The following is an 18776-nucleotide window of genomic DNA, read 5'->3' as shown; positions in this document are numbered from 1 at the left end:
GGCATAAGTCTGCCCACGCAAAACAGGAGACACAGTATTGAATGAAACATGCAGAATAATTGCAGGATGTTTTAAACCTACACCTGTTGATAAACTCTACAAGCTGGCTGGCATTGCCCCCCCTACCCGATGTGCGACGGGAAGTTGCTGCTAAATGGGAGAGAAATAAGGTTGAGCACAGTGAAAGCCATCCACTACATGGCTACCGGCCTCCTCCCAATAGACTCAAATCAACGAAAAGCTTCATGAGAACTAGCTGCCGATTAGCTTCCGTGCACAATTCAAAGTGCTGGTTTTGACTTATAAAGTCCTAAACGACTCCGGCCCAGTTTACCTGTCCGAACGGATTCTCCCCTATGAACCATCAAGGCTATTAAGATCTTCCGGGGGGGGGGGGTGCTCTCGGTCCCACCACCCTCACAATCACGGTTGGTGGGGACGAGGGACAGGGCCTTCTCGGTGGTGGCTCCCCGGCTTTGGAACTCCCTCCCACTAGAGATCAGATCTGCTCCCTCCCTCCTGACGTTCAGGAAATTATTAAAGATCTGGCTCTGGAATGTGGCATTTGAGGACTGAACCTAGAACCTCCTCCCTGTGATGAACTATGATGAACTGTGACTACGAGTATGACTATGACCACGACTGGATTGATGATTTGGCTTAGGTAATTGTGATGATGTTGTATTGTATTTTATTGTACTATTTTAATATGTAATGATTTTGCACTTTGTTGTACTTATATATGATTGTACTTTTATATATGCTGTAAACCGACCTGAGTCCCTCGTTGAGGTGAGAAGGCCGGTATAGAAAACTTCTAAATAAATAAATAAATAAATAAACTACCACTCCTATTGGCGTCCCCCCAAAAACAGCAATGATATCCCTTTGGGGAGCTAAACCAGGAAACCCCATCTGGATGGCCCCCATTGAGGGTCTTCCTCCAGGGGCAAACCAAGAATGGGCAACTTGGAAGTCCCTGAACAGACTCGGAAGTGGAGTGGGCAGATCAAAAGACAACCTGGCAAAATGGCACGACCTAAAAGAATCCTCCACCTTGTGTGACTGTGGAGCACAACAGACAACTACGCATCTGTATGCTTGTCCGTAACGTCCTGCCTCATGTACAGAGGAAGAATTGTTTCATCCATACATCCTTCCATTCAACTGATTTATTTCAGTTCTTATTAGCAACTTTTAATTACAGCCCAGCAAGCAGGTTGTTAAGTCATTGTAGGCTTTAATATTATACTGGTGTCTCCAAAATTATTAACTCCATCCATACATCCTTCCACTCAACTCATTCATATCCACACATCATTATTAAATCCACATTTCTAAAATCTGCACATTAATTTTTTGAGACACTAAGAGATGCCCAAACCAATAGATAGATACTAAAAATAAATGGCATGCCATATTCCAGCAAATATGGAAAACACAAGAATGGCCATCAGACTGGAAAAAATCAACTTACATCCCCATACCAAAAAAGGGAAATGCGAAAGACTGCTCCAACTTCCGTACAGTGGCCCTTATTTCTCATGCCAGTAAGGTAATGCTCAAGATCCTGCAAGGAAGACTCCAGCAATACATGGAGCGAGAGTTGCCAGATGTTCAAGCCGGGTTTAGAAAAGGCAGAGGAACAAGAGACCAGATTGCCAATATCCGCTGGATAATGGAGAAAGGCAGGGAGTTTCAGAAAAACATCTATTTTTGCTTCATTGACTATTCTAAAGCCTTTGACTGTGTGGATCATAATAAATTGTGGCAAGTTCTTGGTGGGATGGGCATCCCAAGCCACCTTGTCTCTCTCCTGAGGAATCTGTACAAGGACCAAGTAGCAACAGTCAGAACTGACCACGGAACAACAGACTGGTTCAAGATTGGGAAAGGCGTACGGCAAGGCTGCATCCTCTTACCCAATCTTTTTAACTTGTATGCAGAACACATCATGCGATGTGCGGGGCTTGATGAATGCAAAGCTGGGGTGAAAATTGCTGGAAGAAACATTAACAACCTCAGATATGCAGATGACACCACTCTGATGGCCGAAAGCGAGGAGGAGCTGAGGAGCCTTCTAATCAAGGTGAAAGAAGAAAGCGCAAAAGCTGGGTTGCAGCTAAACATCAAAAAACCCAAGATTATGGCAACAAGAATGATTGACAACTGGGAAATAGAGGGAGAAAATGTGGAGCTGTGGTGTTGGAGGAAAGTTCTGAGAGTGCCTTGGACTGCGAGAAGATCCAATAAGTCCATCCTCCAGGAAATAAAGCCCGACTGCTCACTGGAGGGAAGGATACTAGAGACAAAGTTGAAGTACTCTGGCCACATCATGAGGAGACAGCAAAGCCTGGAGAAGACAATTATGTTGGGGAAAGTGGAAGGCAAAAGGAAGAGGGGCTGACCAAGGGCAAGATGGATGGATGGCATCCTTGAAGTGACTGGACTGACCTTGAAGGAGCTGGGGGTGGTGACGGCCGACAGGGAGCTCTGGCGTGGGCTGGTCCATGAGGTCACGAAGAGTCGGAGACGACTGAACGAATGAACAAAAAAATAAATATTGGGATCCTGGGGGTGGGGGTGTAAAATCCAAACATTTATCCATCTCCCACCCCTTTGAGATTCCCAGAACTTACATATTGATTGCAACCTCTTTCTTTGTCTTCTCTGTTTAATATAACATAAGGGAACCCACTTGGATCCTCTTTTAGCTTTCACTTTCCTTGAAATCACGTGCCCCATCTTTTACAAAAAAAACCAACCAAGGCAGATATCCTTCCTGTCTACACAATACCCTTCAGGGTTCAGCACTGCTTCTGGTAATTGAACTGAAAGCAAACATATTACAAAGTTTCCAGGATTGGATGCAGAGGAACCTCAAGTCTTCCTAGAGTAGACTTTGATTCCTACAACAAAGGACTTTCTTTTTCACCTTTGGGGCGTTCTACTCATTCCTGCCAGTAGAGGGCAGCAAGCAGGGATTGAAGGAAAACAGGAAGTGGGAGCCATTGAACGCTTTGGATTTCGCCCAGCATCTCCACCGACCCTCGGGAACCCCCTTTAGGACCCCCCTTTTGCAGCCTGCGACCTGGAGTCCTCCCAGGCCTGAATTGCATCAGCTTCAAAGCAAGGTATGGGAAAGAGGAGCTGTTCAACAGATAGGTAAAAAAGTACTTTTTTTTTTGCAATGAGTTTGTCTCAACCAGGCATGGGCAAACTTGGGCCCTCCAGGTGTTTTGGACTACAACTCCCACAATTCCTAACAGCCGGTAGGCTGTTAGGAATTGTGGGAGTTGTAGTCCAAAACACCTGGAGGGCCCAAGTTTGCCCACGACTGATCTACGCTATAGAATTAACCCAGTTTGACACTTCTCCAGCTGACATGGGATCCTGGGAGTTGTAGTTTCGCTGGGAGCAAGCTACAACTCTCAAGATTCCCTAGCAGCCAGCCGTGAAGGTTCAAAGGATGCCAAACTGCATTAATTCCACAGTGTAAATCCCATCTCAGGTAGTGGGGACTTGTAGTTTCACAAAGAGCAAGCTGGGACCAAGTGATAACTCCCTGGATTCCCTAACAGCCAGCCGTGGAGGTCCAAACGATGCCAAACTGTATTAATTCCATAGTATAGATCCCATCTTAGTTGATGGGGACTTGTAGTTTCACAAAGAGCAAGTTGGGACCAGGCAACATCTTCCCCTGTTCTATAGAAGCCAGCCATAGTGGTTGAAATGATACAAAACTGCATTAATTCCGCAGTGTAGATCCCACTCAGTCGGTGGGGATTTGTAGTTTCGCAAAGAGCAAGCTGAGACCAAGTGGCAACTTCCCCTGTTCTATAGCAGCCAGCTATGGCGGTTCAAACGATGCAAACTGCAATGTATTTTCGAAGGCTTTCATGGCTGGAATCACTCAGTTCTTGTGGGTTTTTTTGGGCTATATGGCCATGTTCTAGAGGCATTTCTCCTGACGTTTCACCTGCATCTATGGCAAGCATCCTCACCTCTGAGGATGCTTGCCATAGATGCAGGCGAAACGTCAGGAGAAATGCCTCTAGAACATGGCCATATAGCCCGAAAAAACCCACAAGAACGGATGCAAACTGCATTAATTCCACAGTGTGAATGCCATCTCAGCTGATGGGGACTTGTAGTTTCACAAAGAACAACCTGGGACCAAACAACAACTGCCCAGATTCCCTAGCATCCAGCCATAGCGGTTCAAAGGATGCCAAACTGCATAAATCCCGCAATGTAGATCCCATCTCAGCTGGTGGGGACTTGTAGTTTTGCAAAGAGCAAGGGACCACACGACAATTTCCCCTGTTCTTTAGCAGTCAGCCATGGCAGTTCAAATGATGCTAAAACTGGATTAATTCCACAGTGTAGATCCCATCTGAACTGGTGGGGGACCTAGTGGGATCTATTCCCTTTGCCAAAATCTGTGTTTTGCTGTTACCGTTTAGTCATGGCGATTGGGAAAAGAGACATTGCCCAACTCGGCTGAAGAAGAATCGAAACTAATCCTGACCTTTTCTGGTGACTTGTTTCATAATTCGATTTTTGCTTTGGAAGCAATATTTTGAACAGTAACAGTTCAAAACTTCCCTCTTCCTTGCAAATTCATTTTACATTTGCAAATGCATATTCACTGTAGAATTAATACAGTTTAATACAGGAATTCTGGTTTTTTTCCCCACAGTGTTCTCAATTTATTTATCGTGTCATCCGCAACCAGAACATTGTATTACATTTCTAACAGAACAAAACAAACAAACAGAAAAAAACAACACAAATTTTGCAAACTTGGTAGTTCTCAATGTTCTCAATGGCAAGGGTGTTATAAAATTCCCTGTGTTCTGAACAACCTTGATGCATTGTGTTGTCGAAGGCATTCATGGCCAGAGTCACTGGGTTGCTATGAGTTTTCTGGGATGTATGGCCATGTTCCAGGAGCATTCTCTCCTCACGTTTCACCCACATCTATGGCAGGCATCCTCAGAAGTTGTGAGGTCTGTTGGAAACTAGGCAAATGAGGTTTATATATCTGTGGAAGGTCCAGGGTGGGAGAAAGAACTCTTGTCTGCTTGAGGCTAATGTGAACGGGTTGTTGTAAGTTTTTTGGGCTCTATGGCCATGTTTCAGAAGCATTTTCTCCTGACGTTTCACATCTATGGCAGACATACTCAGAGTTTGTGAGGTCCTCACGACCTCCGAGGATGCCTGCCATGAAACATAAGGAGAGAATGCTTCTGGAAAGTGGCCATGCAGCCCGGAAAACTTACAAACTCAATGATTCCGGCCATGAAAGCCTTTGACAATTAAAATACTAATGTTGCAATTGGCCATCTTGATTATCGTTGAATGGCCTTGCAGCTTCAAAGCCTGCCTGATTGCTGCCTGGGGGATCCTTTATTGGAAGGTGTTAGCTGGCCCTGATTGATTCTTGTCTGATTGATTCCCCTTTTTGAGTATTGCTCTTTATTTACTGTCCTGATTTGAGAGCTTTTTAAAAAAATTGGTACCCAGATTTTGTTCATTTTCGTGGTTTGTGGACACCTTTGCCACATACACATTTTCACTTTTATGTGTGTGTATGTGTGTGTGTATATAATAATTCCAGCCTTGAAAGCCTTTGACAATTCAAATACGAATGTTGCAATTGGCCACCTTGATTATCATTGAATGGCCTTGCAGCTTCAAAGCCTGCCTGGTTGCTGCCTGGGGATCCTTTGTTGCAAGGTGTTAGCTGGCCCTGATTGACTCTTGTCTGGAATTCCCCTGCTTTTTGAGTGTTGATCTTTGTTTACTGTCCTGATTTTAGAGCTTTTTTAAAATACTAGTAGCCAGATTTTGTTCATTTCCATGGTTTGTGGACACCTCTGCCACATACACATTTTCACTTTTGTGTGTGTGTGTGTGTGTATAAAATCAAGTGTGCTGTTTGAAGAAAAGCTGCAGAGTTGCCATGAAAAATAAAAAAAATTCTTATGTTATTTTTGCATATTTTCTCTCTCTCAGGCCTCGTCTTGATCCAATGGCAGCTGCACCACAAGAGGCTGCCCAAAACCACCAGGTGAATTTTGAAGAATATGACATCATTACTGAAGAAGACATTGAAGAGATTAAGGATGCTATCGAAGGAGGGAGAATGGCAGAGGCAGCCTCCAAGATTATGGAAAACCTACAGACCTTAGAGAATGCCCGGCTGGATATTGCAGTAACTGGAGAGAGTGGCTCCGGCAAGTCCTCCTTTATCAATGCCATTCGGGGTTTAGGGGATGAAGACGAAGGATCGGCCCCGACTGGAGTGGTGGAGACCACCAGGGAGCCTACTCCATACCCACATCCGAAGCACCCCAATGTCACCATGTGGGATCTACCAGGAATTGGGACCCCAGATTTCCAATCCAGCACTTACCTGGAACAGGTCAACCTCTCTCGCTATGACTTCTTTTTTCTTATTGCTTCAGAGCGTTTCAAGGCCAACCATGCCATGTTGGCCAACGAAATCAAGGAACAGGGCAAGCGCTTCTATTTTGTCCGCTCTAAAGTGGATGCTGACCTAGAAGCAAGCAAAAAACGCCGGCCACGGTCGTACAACGAAGAAGTAGTCCTGACAAAGATCCGAGAGAATTGCCAAGAGTGTCTCAAGAAAGAAGGTGTTGACGCTCCCCAGGTTTTTCTTCTGTCCAGCTGGGAGTTAAGCAAGTATGACTTCATGTTGTTGGAGAAAACCTTAGAAAGGGAGCTCCCAAACCACAAGAGGCATGCCTTCCTTCTTGCCCTTCCCAACATCTCTTTAGAAATCTTACAGAAGAAGAAGGAAGTGCTTCAGAAACAGATCTGGAAGTTGGCCACCATCTCATGTGGAGTGGCTGCTGTGCCCATCCCTGGTCTTTCTGTAACCTGCGATATTGCTCTTTTGGTTAAATCTCTGTCAACGTATCGTAAGAACTTTGGCTTGGATGAGGAGGCTCTCATCAAATTGGCCGAGAAGGTTGACAAGCCTGTGGAGGAGATCAAGGAGGCGATCAAGTCACCACTGACCAAAGAGATCTCCAAGGACTTAGTGGTAAAGATGCTGACCAAGGCTGGTGGTGGGGCACTAATGTTCATGGAGTATTTAGCTAGTACGGTGCCTATATTTGGCTCCATGGCAGCTGGGGGAATCTCCTTTGGGACCACCTACTACATGCTCTGGAGCTTCCTCAATGAGGTGGCAGGTGATGCCCAAAACGTTCTTATCAAGGCCTTTGAATCTGGCGTTTGAAAGGATTTGTAGTATCCTGCATAGCGTATTTTAAGATACTGTGTTTAATTGAGCTTCATCTCAGGCAAGCTCAAACCAAGCTCGCCAGCTCAAAAGAAAAAAATTAAAAGGGTACAAAACCAGTTAACCAGTGGAACTCTGCCTCAGACTATGGTAGAATCTCCTTCTTTGGGGACTGTTAAACAGGTTGGATGGCCATCTGTCAGGGATGCTTTGATTGTGCTTTTCCTGTATGGCAGATTTTTAAAATACCCAGAGTTTTCTTGCATGTTTTATACCAAAGGATGCAAGCAACCAGTAAGCAGAGCTTTGAGAAGGAAAGTAGCTACTGTAGGCTGAACATTACATTCTAATTCAGTGGTTCCCAACCTTTGGTCCTCCAGTTGTTTTGGACTTTGACTCCCAGAAATCCCAGGTGTTAGGAATTGTGGGAGCTGAAATCCAAAACACTTGGAGGATCAAATATTGGGAGCCGCTATTCTAATTAAACCTACCTCTGTGTATACTGGAAGGCAGGAAAAGGAAGCTATAGGTGCCCCAAGATTAGAAAACCCAAGGACTGCAGTTGATTATTGTGTTCACTTAACCACATCCTGCACAAGTTCATAGTCCTCATCAAAGAAATAGATCGGCAGATGAGTTAGCTGGCAGGGAAAGCCCTTCTCCATTGCCCTTTTTGTCTGACTCTATTTTCTACACCTAGTTGTTAGACTGATACTTCTCAGGGACATGCCTCTTTTTATACAAAGTTTCCAGCAACATGGCAAGCCCCTGGGTCCTTCGTTTTTGTCTTCTCCTGCAAGCCTGGAGAGACAAGATGTCTGCAGATATGACAATTAGATAGCTGGGTCCAGCTTTTCTATATAGAAATGTTATTATTTCAATAAAATCTTTGCCACTTTTAAGGCTTGACTCAATTCCTGTAATTTGCTTAAGTTCATTTACCCAACAGATTGGGAATCTTGAAGGTCTCATTCATAGGGTTGTCATAAGTCGCAGCCAACTTGATTGAAATTAACAACTAGATTCCCTGGACCACTACTGTCACTGATCCCAAACTAGTGGTTGCACTATGTAACAAAATCTGAAAAATTTTCTGTTCCTGGTTTGAAAGTGTTATTTTGTTTAATTGTGCGGTACTTACTTTGAAAGTAATTGTTATGCTCCAGAAGCATCGTTTTTGTGGCCGTCATTTTTAACCTTTCAATGTGCCATTGTTTACCTTTCATATGCCATTTTTAACCTTTTGTGCAGACCGCAAACAAAGTTTTGAAGTTTAATAAACTTTTCCCGTGGTTTTATGATAGAACCAATTAGGAAATAACATTTATAACCCAGGAACAAAAGCTGTTATAGAATGTTATGAAATAACTGAACCAGCATTATATTACAACTGTTTATATGGCAGAGAAATGTTCTGAAAGCATCAAGGGGAAAGAAAAATTCTCAATAAAACACAGGTCAATGTCCTGAGTAATATGGAATCTTATTTTCATGTTGGTCCCTTAAATTCCCTGTTTATAAGCCGCATTCTTTCAATAACATCGAAGTCCAGTCATAAGCCCAGCACAAAGAACTCCATTCACAGCCCCCATCTCCTTCTCTTTCTTTCACAGAGAGAGTAGCTACTGCTCACAGAGGAGACTTCCCAAAGTCACCGGAGAGGTTCTACAAAAATCCACCCCGACATGAAGCATCTTGAACAATTTATTAAAACAGAAATGGAATACTAGGACACAGGAGGAAAGATTATATCTACTCTCCAGCAGAGGAGGAGGAATGCTCTCTATGTGGGTCAAGGGAGGTGGGGAGAGAAGAAGTTGGTACACCTCTCTCTCCAAATGGAAGCAGATAAACAACACTTGGAAGAAATGGAATTACATTCTGAAAATATTCAAAACAACATTAACTCTCCTCTGATTTTTACCACCTGCCCCAACACTGTGACTGCAAGTGGCCTCCCTTGCTCCCATTGGGATGGTAAGAGGTTGCAAGCTATCCACACATAACTCCCAACCCTCCTGAAAAGAACTGGGGGTTTGCAAACCCTTGGAGAGACCTCCATAAAGATAGAAACCAGCACACCAAAAGACATAGAAGGCCAAGTCCCATGCTGGGTGGGGTAGGAAGTACAGTGGCCCCATAGGGCACAACATGAATGCTTCTGCCATCCTGCTTGGCGCCACTGAAAGCCTGGCGCCGCTCTCCAGCTCCCCTCTCTCGAAAGTCACACATCGCTTTGTGCCTCTGGATGAGGGCACAGATCCCATGGCTCAGTGATCCCAGGGATGGGGAGGCCTGGCTGGCCCTCGGCGGTTTCAGGGCGAGGAGGTCACCGTGTTCATGCCAGTAGACGACTGTATTCGGAGAGAGCGGAGGATTTCTTCACACCATCCCAGATACGGGCAGCATAGTGGAACCTGCCCAAGACACAACAATTGCCATTCATTCAGCTTCAATTCAATATAAAGACAGGCTGGGTTCAAAGCTATCTGCTCTGCCACATAATAAAATAATTAAGTTTTTCAGTAGTGAAATCAATCTAATTTTCATGTTTTGTACATTTTTCCCTCCACATTTGCATTCCTGAGCAAATGAAAACAATACATATATAGACATTTTAAATTTTACCTAAAAGAACACTTCTCTAGTAATTTATAGCAATCCTATGGTCAATGCCAGGCAAAAGTTGACCACAGAATCCTAGAATGATAGAGTTGGAAGAGAACACATGGGCCATCCAGTCCAACCCGCTGCCATGCAGGAAAAACACACAAAGCACTCCTGACAGATGGCCATCCAGCCTCTGTTTAAAAGCCTCCAAAGGAGGAGCCTCCTCCACACCCTGACCTTATCTACATTGCCATATAATCCAATTCAAAGCAGATAATTTGGATTTTATATGGCAATGCAGAAGGCCTCCACAGCAGTATAATCCTTGGCCAAACAACCTTTAAGATCAGGATGCTATTTCTAATGTTCAGGTGGAGTCTCCTTTCCTGTAATTGAACCTAAATAAAATGCTGGAGGATCTACAAATGTTTAGAAAGAACATATGTTTGCATGTAGGGCAGGAGTGGAGGCAGCAGCAAATCCAGTAATAATAATGAAGGTGTATTGTCGAAGGCTTTCATGGCCAGAATCACTGGGTTGTTGTAGGTTTTTTCGGGCTATATGGCCATGTTCTAGAGGCATTCTCTCCTGACGTCTCACCTGCATCTATGGCAAGCATCCTCAGATGTAGTGAGGTCCTCTGAGGATGCTTGCCATAGATGCAGGCGAAACGTCAGGAGAGAATGCCTCTAGAACATGGCCATTTAGCCCAAAAAAACCTACAACAACCAATAATGAAGATGACGACGATGACGCTGGCACAAGCCAGGAAAGGTGGTCTCATTGTAATCAGCACACTGGGTGCAGTGCCCAAAGACCTTGGTCTGCACTTAAAAACAATCGGCTCTGACAAAATTACCATCTGTCAGCTGCAAAAGGCCAACCTACTCAGATCTGCACACATTATTCTTTGATATATCACACAATCCTAGACACTTGGGAAGTGTCTGACATGTGATCAAATATAATAATAATAATGATGATAATAATAATAATAATAATAATAATAATAATAATAATAATGCTGCGACGTGTGATCCAATACAACAGTCAGCAGAATGATCTTGTCTGCTGTGGACTCATCTTGTGTTTCAAATAACAACAACAACAATAATAAATATTTATCATGCTTTTCTCCCTAAACAGGACCCAAAGTGGCCCAATAACAACAACAACAATAATAAATATTTATCATGCTTTTCTCCCTAAACAGGACCCAAAGCGGCCCAATAATCACATCCATAAATGCTTGGCCCACAAATATAGAGGATCGCCTATAATTTATTACTGGCTGCAACAAAAATGTCTTTCCCATCATTTGGGACTTTGTGGAAGCATATGACGAGCTGGGGGATGAATGAGAATAATAAAAGGAGATAAAATGCATATAAATTATAATAAAAAAGCTAGTATGAATAAGGAAGGTATAAACATAAGAAAAGGAATACACTATAGGAAAACCCAGACAGCAACTTATCTCAATTTTTCAAACTTATCGGATATAGCACATTGTTTCTAATATCTGTGCATACATATTAGAAACTTGCTATTTTTTAAAAAAAGTTCTTACAAAGCAAATTCAATCCCTTAGAAATTCAGGCCTTACACATGCAATCATGGCCATTGGGACAGCGAGGGAGCAATTTGTTTATCTCCATAGAAACTGTTGCTCTGGAATCAAATCTGCATTAACCTCCCCTGCTCATACCCCCATTCACTTTTGCAAGTTTGACATCCTACATTTCACAAATATCTACAGTTGGCCTGCACTATACACTGATTCAAGTATCCAAGTCTTGAACATATTTGTTAACATTCCAAAAAGCAAACTTTGATGTTGACGTTTTATATAAGGAACTCCATTCCATTCACAGATTCCGATAACAATGGAAAAGGAGGTCCAGGAACCAAATTCTTGTGGATGCTGAGAATCATCTGCAATTCTGACAGTAAACTTGAAGTCAAAGAAGTGAGGCATCTTACAGTTCACACTATACTTATGACAGGATAGAGGCAGCTGTGTTTATGAATCTCAGCTCTAGAGATAAGAGACTTTCAGGATTAAAACACATTGTGACACACATTTTAAGAGGCAAAAGCTGTAGGAATACCATCTTTACAGGAAAACTTGAAAGTAAGCTGTAGAAATAGAGATGGAATCCCCCAATTTACCTTCTCACAATGCTTAAACACAAAATAACTTGTTCTTACCAGTTCTTTTCAGTCAGAATGGTGTGGGAGAGTTGCGGTCGGGGCATAGACATAATCTGGCTTTGAAGTTTGGCAATCAGAGACTGGAAACTGGGGTGTCCCTTGTATCCAGGCAGGAGGGTGAAGAGAGGACCACTTCCTGGAGCTGCAAAGCGAAAAGATACAAAAGCTCAGTGCGCTTTACTTTGAAAATCCTGGGGCTTTTACTAGAACTGCAACAGTCCCTTGAAAATTAAGCAAATAACCACGCCATGTCTTTTGTTTTAAATTTCCTTTCCTATGTGAAGGAAGGATGGGAAAGCAGCAAAAAAAAAAAAAAAAGCTTGATAGGAAAAAAACTTGGAATCCAAAATACATGTAATAGAGGTGGAAAATTCTGAATTTCAGCTGTAGATCAATAGGTGTATTGGTTAACCCCTTCTTTTCCTAGTTTCTTAATTCAAAATCCCACCCTATTTACAATATTTATATTCTGCCCTTCTCACCCCGCAGGGGACTCAGGGCAGATTACAATGTACATTTACATGGCAAACATTCAATGCCATAGACGCACAATATATATAGACAGACACAGAAGCAATTTAATATTCCAACTTTTCATGAGGGCATTCTGGCCACCAGGGGAGCTGTTTCTTCACCGTCCATTTGTGACACTGATGAAGTACTTCCTCATTTTTTGCAGGCTTGCTGGAGATTTTTATGGCATCGTAAATTAGTTAAATTAGCCTCCCTGTGTAGGCGGTACCTAAATTACCTACTTGACAGATGCAACTGTCTTTCGGGCTGCAAAGGTCGACAGCAAGCTACATAAATTGGTCAGACACTCACTCCGACCCGGGCTGGCTTCGAACTCATGACCTTTCGGTCAGTGGTGATCTTAATGCAGCTGACTCCCAAGCAGCTGCACCACAGCCCCGGTGCTTTCATCCCCACAGTCCCTAGTGGGGATGAAAATTCACAGAAAAACTGGGAAAGCCTAAAGTAATCTCTGCTGCTATTCCCTTTCACACTGGAGCATTTGCAACCCATTTATATCAATGTTTCTTCACTTTTGTTCTCCAATGACCTGGACTTCAATTCCCAGATGCCTCAATCACTTCAACCAAAGGCAAGAGGTTCTGGAAGCTGAAGTCCCATTATTCTGGAAAAGTAAATGTTGAGTGTTACTGCTATATATGATGAAGACTAGGAGCAAGGATTACTTCCAACTGACTAATGTCTAGAATTATTGTCTTAGTTCACACACCATTCCCTGGGGTACAGGTACTACAGAACATCATCTCTTGTCAAATATCCCACTATGGTCTGAACTAGAAATGTTGATTTGGGCACCAATATGGAGAGGAACCTAAATAAAAAAGGTAATTAGGGGAGGATTGATATAACCTCTTCAGGTCAGAACAGCAACCATGGGGCCAGAGGGAGGATTCCAGCTACTTACCTGCTCTGGGTAGTGCATCATCTGCATCCGGATCCATAAAGGGTAGCAAGAACAGGTTAACCTCTGTGTCAAGGTAACTTTGAGGCAGGCCAGGGAATATGTTACATTCCAGCATAGACAGTGCACCTGATGGAGTCAACACAGAAAAATGACTTAATTAAGTAGGTAGCTGACTCAACAGCACATTCAGAAGTATGGGATCAACAGAATGCTGCTGAATCAGTGAAGATTGTAGCTGGGAAGGAATCCCACTGAAGCATTGCAGCACACCAAATTACTAGGGAGTTACACTGGACCATGCTCTGATTTACAACAAGCACTGTTTGACTATCAAGCAAAAAGTAGGAGCTAGAAATAATATACGAAAGCTGACTGGCACAACCTGGGTAGCACAACCAGACACAGTGAAAACATCTGCCCTGGCACTTTGTTACCCTGCTGCTGAATACACATGCCCAGTGTGGAATAAATCTCACCATGTTAAAACAATGGATGTGGCTCTTAATGAGACATGCTGTATTATCACAGGATGTCTACGCCCAACACTACTGGAGAAAGTATACTGTTTAGCTAGTATTGCACCACCGGACCTGTTCGGATATCAGCCAGCATGACAACACCTTACATCAAGAAATAGTTTTCTAAGATCTACAGAGATACTCATAGGAACACCTAAGCAAGCAAGAGTCCAAAAGTGGCAGGCAACCCAGCACCTCAATCCATGGCTGATACCAAATAAGAGACTCCCTCCTGGGCACACAGAAGACTGGGCAACTGGAATGCGCTGAACAGATTAAGCTCTGGCACCACGAGATGCAGAGCCAACCATAAGAAATGGGGCCACAAAGTGGAGTCCACGACATGGGAGTGTGGAGAAGAGCAAACCACAGGCCACCTATTACAATGCATTCTGAGCCATGCCACATGCACAATGGCAGACCTTCTTATAGCAACACCAGAGGCACTGGTCAGCTACTGGTCAAAGGGCATTTAAGTATAATGCCAAGTTTTTAACTTTGTTTGTGTTTTTAAATACATTACAACTGGACCCTCAATTCGCTTCTGACACGATAAATAAATAAGTGCAGACTGGAGCAAAGAGATAAATCAACACTTCTAAAACTATACCTTACATTTAATAAAAAAACCCAAAAGTAAAAAGAACTTTGTCACAGCAGACAGAGGTTTTGGAGATTCATTCCCATTGAGTTTTTTTTCTGTTTGCAAAGAGACGCTGGTGGCCAGGAGAACTCCAAACTAGATTCTTCCATCTCTACTTTAAAATAGAGATGCTAAAATGAAGCCATCCATTAGTCCACAGCCTTCCAAGTTCTGCATTCCAGCCTTTTAAGTGAATGAGAAACCAAAACAATACCTTTATATTTCAGATGTGAGTGCATCATAATTTTGTCAGTTACAAGATGCATTTGCTTCAAGTTTCGGGGGCAGAAGTTTTCCCCCTTGGCTTTATTCTGGAGAAAAACTAGAGGGAGAGAGAAAAAGAGAATTGTAGCATCAGAAATGAAGTGCACCTTACTCCAAAGTACAGGGGCCACCTAGTGGCGTAGTGGGTTAAACCGCTGAGTGGCTGAACTTGCTGACTGAAAGGTTGGCGGTTCAAATCAAGGGAGCAGGGTGAGCTCCCACTGTTAGACCCAGCTTCTGCCAACCTAACAATTTGAAAACATGCAAATATGAAATCAATAGGTACTCCCTCTGCGAGAAGGTAATGGCACTCCATGCAATCATGCTGCCCATATGACTTTGGAGGTGTCTACAGACAACACTGGCTCTCCAGTTTAGAAATGGAGGTGAGCACCACCTCCCAGAGTCGGGCACAACTAGACTTAATGTCTTTACCTTTACTTCAAAGGACAGAAAAAAATCTCAACCTCCGCTCCCCTCCTGCCAGCCAGAGATAAATGTTTGTATGACAAGGAATTTCAAATTCCGAAACTAAAAACCATTGGGCTGTGGGTGTCATTTGACAAATGTTTAGGAAACTCTGCAAAAGCATGAAATCTAGCATCTGATGTGCCCTTCTATAGTTTTCCCCTTTTAAAAAAAGCTGGGACAACAGGTGGAAAACACCCAGAGGAACCAGAAGGCACCAATGAAGGAGCTTCAATGTTGCTCCCAGGCTTGCTGGGGTTTTTTTTTTTAAACTCCATGTCCCATATTTCTTGCCCCCATAATCTCCATCACCCACCATTTCCATCTTTTCAGCCCACTGTCTATTTCTCTGTGTAATATCCAAACGGGATATTACACAGGGAAAACAGCCCCATAAATCTCTATTAATGTTATTATGTACCAATGTGCGGGTAGTATTCTGTACCCTCATCCGAGCCAGAAGTGCCACTGGATTCATGACTGGGGGATGGAGTGGAGGGTTTCACCATCTCAGCTGTCTGAAGGAATCTGTAACCAATAGATAAGATTTCTTGTAAAGGAAGTCCCTGAGTTACACATATCCGACTTACAAACAAGTGATAATTACAAACAGGGGTGATACAACAGGAATTGAAAGAAATCTACTCCTAGGAAAGGAAATTCACTCCTGAGAGTTATCATGAGGAAAAGGAAGGTGTCTCCACTGAAGGTTTCTCCCTAAACCTTGTTTCTACAACAAACCATTTTTTTCAAAATTCAATTCGCAGAGGGACAGGAAGTGAGGTGAAATCTGTTTCTGACTTACAAATTCAATTTAAGAGCAAACTTACAGAACCTATCTGTACATTAGTGGTTCCCAACCTTTTTTTGACCAGGAACCACTTTGACCAGGGACTACTCTCCAACATTAGTACCAAAAGGGTTACAAATCAGTTTTTGGTGAACTTTAGATTCAATTTGGTTATTTGGGGTGCAGATTCAGAAAACTGCATTGGACATACCACATCAGATCTAGTTTCTGATACAAACCATATGACATCCAGTAGTCACCTTCTGCTCGCCCGCAGAAAACCATATTTAATAATCCTTGGTACTAAAGGAGTTTCACGAGACCAGTCACTCTCATTGCAATGGTATAGTAACAGTGAGGCCATGACCATATTTTAGTTCTTGCGGACCACTGGTGGTCCTTGGACCACAGGTTGGGAATCACTGTTGTATATCAATGGAGAACTGAATTAGTAAATTATGTATTACCTCCCTCTTGTGGTATCAGAAAAAAACAGCATGATCATTCTGCTCTCGTATGACTGATCCCTGGGCTTTGTTTCATTATTGCAAGGTAAGCATAAGATGTCAACGATGGGAAGTGGTATGGAATAGGACTACATTAAAGATGGTTGTAGAAAAAAGTATACATTTTTAGCATCTCTGTCTGTTTTACTTCCCATGGGGGATCTTAAGTAGCTTTACTTGTACAATATTTATTCTTTTCTCTGTATTAGGAGTAAACTTCCATCAAACTGATTTGTAGAACTCAAACTTCCTCTATTATTAGGAAGATCAGTAAATATGACATCCGAAAAACCTGCAGTATCTAATGCAGCCAACCTCAACCCAGACAACCCATCACACCTAGCAGCATGGATCTGCTGGCTCCAAATGATTACTACAATACATTTGAGAAGCCTCCAATGCATGATATCCAATTTAACCATTGTTTCCACAATGCCTTGTGAAACTTCAGTAGCGAAATTAGATTCCCAATGGTCTGAGATGCGTCTATGGAGGTTAGGATCACTCCACGGCTATTATAATGAAAATATATTATTATTATTATGTTTATTTATATCTCGCTTTATCTCTCCTGAAGGAGACTCAAAGTGACTTGCAATTAAAAGTATGACTGCATAATTTAAAATATACAAATATGCAAACATTAAAACATTATTGAATATAACAATACAGTGTTCCCTCGCTACTTTGCGGTTTGCTTTTAGCCGACTCGCTGTTTCGCAGGGTTTTTTTTAAAAAATAAAATAAAATACATATCACTGTATTTTCGCTGTTTTGTGGGTTTTTGCCGCCACCGCTCTCCAAAGGTGCTTTCCCTCCTCAGTCCTCCCTCCAGCCTTGAAGGGCCTTTCCTTCCTCTCCTTCACTTTAAGTTTATAAAGACTTAAAATAGTGTATAACTACTAAAATAATGTATAAATATTAAAATAAATATTAAAATAAATATTAAAATAAATATTAAAATAAATATTAAAATAAATATTAAAATAAATATTAAAATAAATATTAAAATAAATATTAAAATAAATATAGCGTCCCTACATCGTCCTGGAACATCCTGGAACGTAACCCCAGCAATAAGTGAGGGAACGCTGTATCAAAAATTCACAGTTAAAATCCTTTAAAACATCTTCAAACTTCCATCTCAACATAGCTGTGGGGTAGATTATACTCTGGCAGCTTGTGGTCATTGCATTATATTAGCCATGTTTCAGAATTTAAGATTTTCTTGGCATAGGATCTGGGTGACTGTAATGCCAAATCAAATTTAACATGAAAGGTGATTACATTCAGCCTTGAGTTTAGGCAACAGCAAACAACTGGCAATCCGGTCAAGGGTCTGTACAATATAAGGCTAGGTGAACCCTAAACGGATGCTCTTTGCTACAAATATCTATTTGTAAATGGATTTGGCTTCTTACCTGTACAAGCTCAGATCTGTGAACCAGTCCTGCACCACAATCACCACATGGCAGACAGTGAAGAGGAAAGCAGCAATCTGGAGGGACTGGAAAGGAGAGCAGTTGTCAGTAGGAGAGATAGTGTAGGGGAATTCAATCAAGACATCACACTAGAGGGTGCGAGTCTCTGCTCACATTGATAAAGCACATCTTTGCTTCACACACTTCAAAATTGGCTGTTCCTTTGTGAAATGGTTTGGCATCACAGGGGGGCAAACAAGTTAAGGGTAAGCCAATGAGGGTGAAGTAATGTTGTAAGGAGGTTAAAGAGATAATGCAGGGTGAGGCAGCATAACTTCCGTTTTTAAAATGCGCGCCATTCAGTCGGTTGAAGAGGTAGTGGAGAGCTAGTGGTCTCATTCGAGAGGCGGGAGTATAAAGTTTTGTCCTGACACAGTTCAGTCGCCATCATGCATTGGAACAGTGAGGAGCGTGCTTTTGCCGTTGAGGCCTACTTTCTGAGTGGATTTGGAGTGGCCGGCCCGCTCTCCAGATTTGGCCCCTTGTGATTTTTTTCTATGGGGCTTTTTGAAATCCCGTGTTTATGTGAACCGTCCAAGGACCCTACAAGATTTGAAGACCAACATAC

The 18776-nt window shown here is 42.6% G+C and overlaps 2 protein-coding genes across 4 annotated transcripts in view; one reads left to right on the top strand and one right to left on the bottom strand.

The window, feature by feature from the left end:
* Window positions 1–2900: 2900 nt before the first annotated feature.
* On the top strand, window positions 2901–10312 carry LOC132780278 (interferon-inducible GTPase 5-like). 3 transcript variants are annotated; one of them, XM_060783892.2, is made up of 3 exons: window positions 2901–3165; window positions 6022–7075; window positions 8890–10312. In XM_060783892.2, the coding sequence occupies exons 1-3, from the start codon at window positions 3137–3139 to the stop codon at window positions 8896–8898; spliced, it is 1092 nt and encodes a 363-aa protein (XP_060639875.2). In that variant the 5' UTR covers window positions 2901–3136; the 3' UTR covers window positions 8899–10312. The 3 variants fall into 3 exon arrangements, with proteins under 3 accessions (XP_060639875.2, XP_060639874.2, XP_060639873.2); XM_060783891.2 differs by lacking the exon at window positions 8890–10312 and having other exon boundaries at window positions 2901–3134; window positions 6022–8178; XM_060783890.2 differs by lacking the exon at window positions 8890–10312 and having other exon boundaries at window positions 6022–8178.
* Window positions 8963–18776, bottom strand: part of LOC132780277 (nonsense-mediated mRNA decay factor SMG9) — a 22400-nt gene continuing 12586 nt past the window's right edge. Inside the window, exons 9-14 of the mRNA XM_060783889.2 lie at window positions 18149–18234; window positions 15853–15959; window positions 14914–15021; window positions 13539–13664; window positions 12098–12242; window positions 8963–9693 (exon numbers count right to left, since the gene is read on the bottom strand). Coding sequence (XP_060639872.2) covers window positions 9615–9693; window positions 12098–12242; window positions 13539–13664; window positions 14914–15021; window positions 15853–15959; window positions 18149–18234 — 651 coding nt within the window. The 3' untranslated portion in view covers window positions 8963–9614. The remainder of the gene's footprint in view (window positions 9694–12097; window positions 12243–13538; window positions 13665–14913; window positions 15022–15852; window positions 15960–18148; window positions 18235–18776) is intronic.

The sequence above is a fragment of the Anolis sagrei genome, chromosome X, assembly GCF_037176765.1.
Source record: "Anolis sagrei isolate rAnoSag1 chromosome X, rAnoSag1.mat, whole genome shotgun sequence".
In the NCBI taxonomy this organism is placed as follows: Eukaryota; Metazoa; Chordata; class Lepidosauria; order Squamata; family Dactyloidae; genus Anolis; species Anolis sagrei.
The sequence above is the reverse complement of the archived record's forward strand: the minus strand, read 5'-3'. Positions and strand labels throughout refer to the sequence as shown.

Coding starts and splice junctions, on each gene's coding strand:
- LOC132780278 (XM_060783890.2), top strand. CDS start 3,137: ATGGGAAAGAGGAGCTGTTCAACAGATAG. Junction 3,166..6,021: donor AGGAGCTGTTCAACAGATAG/GTAAAAAAGTAC, acceptor TCTCTCTCTCAG/GCCTCGTCTTGATCCAATGG.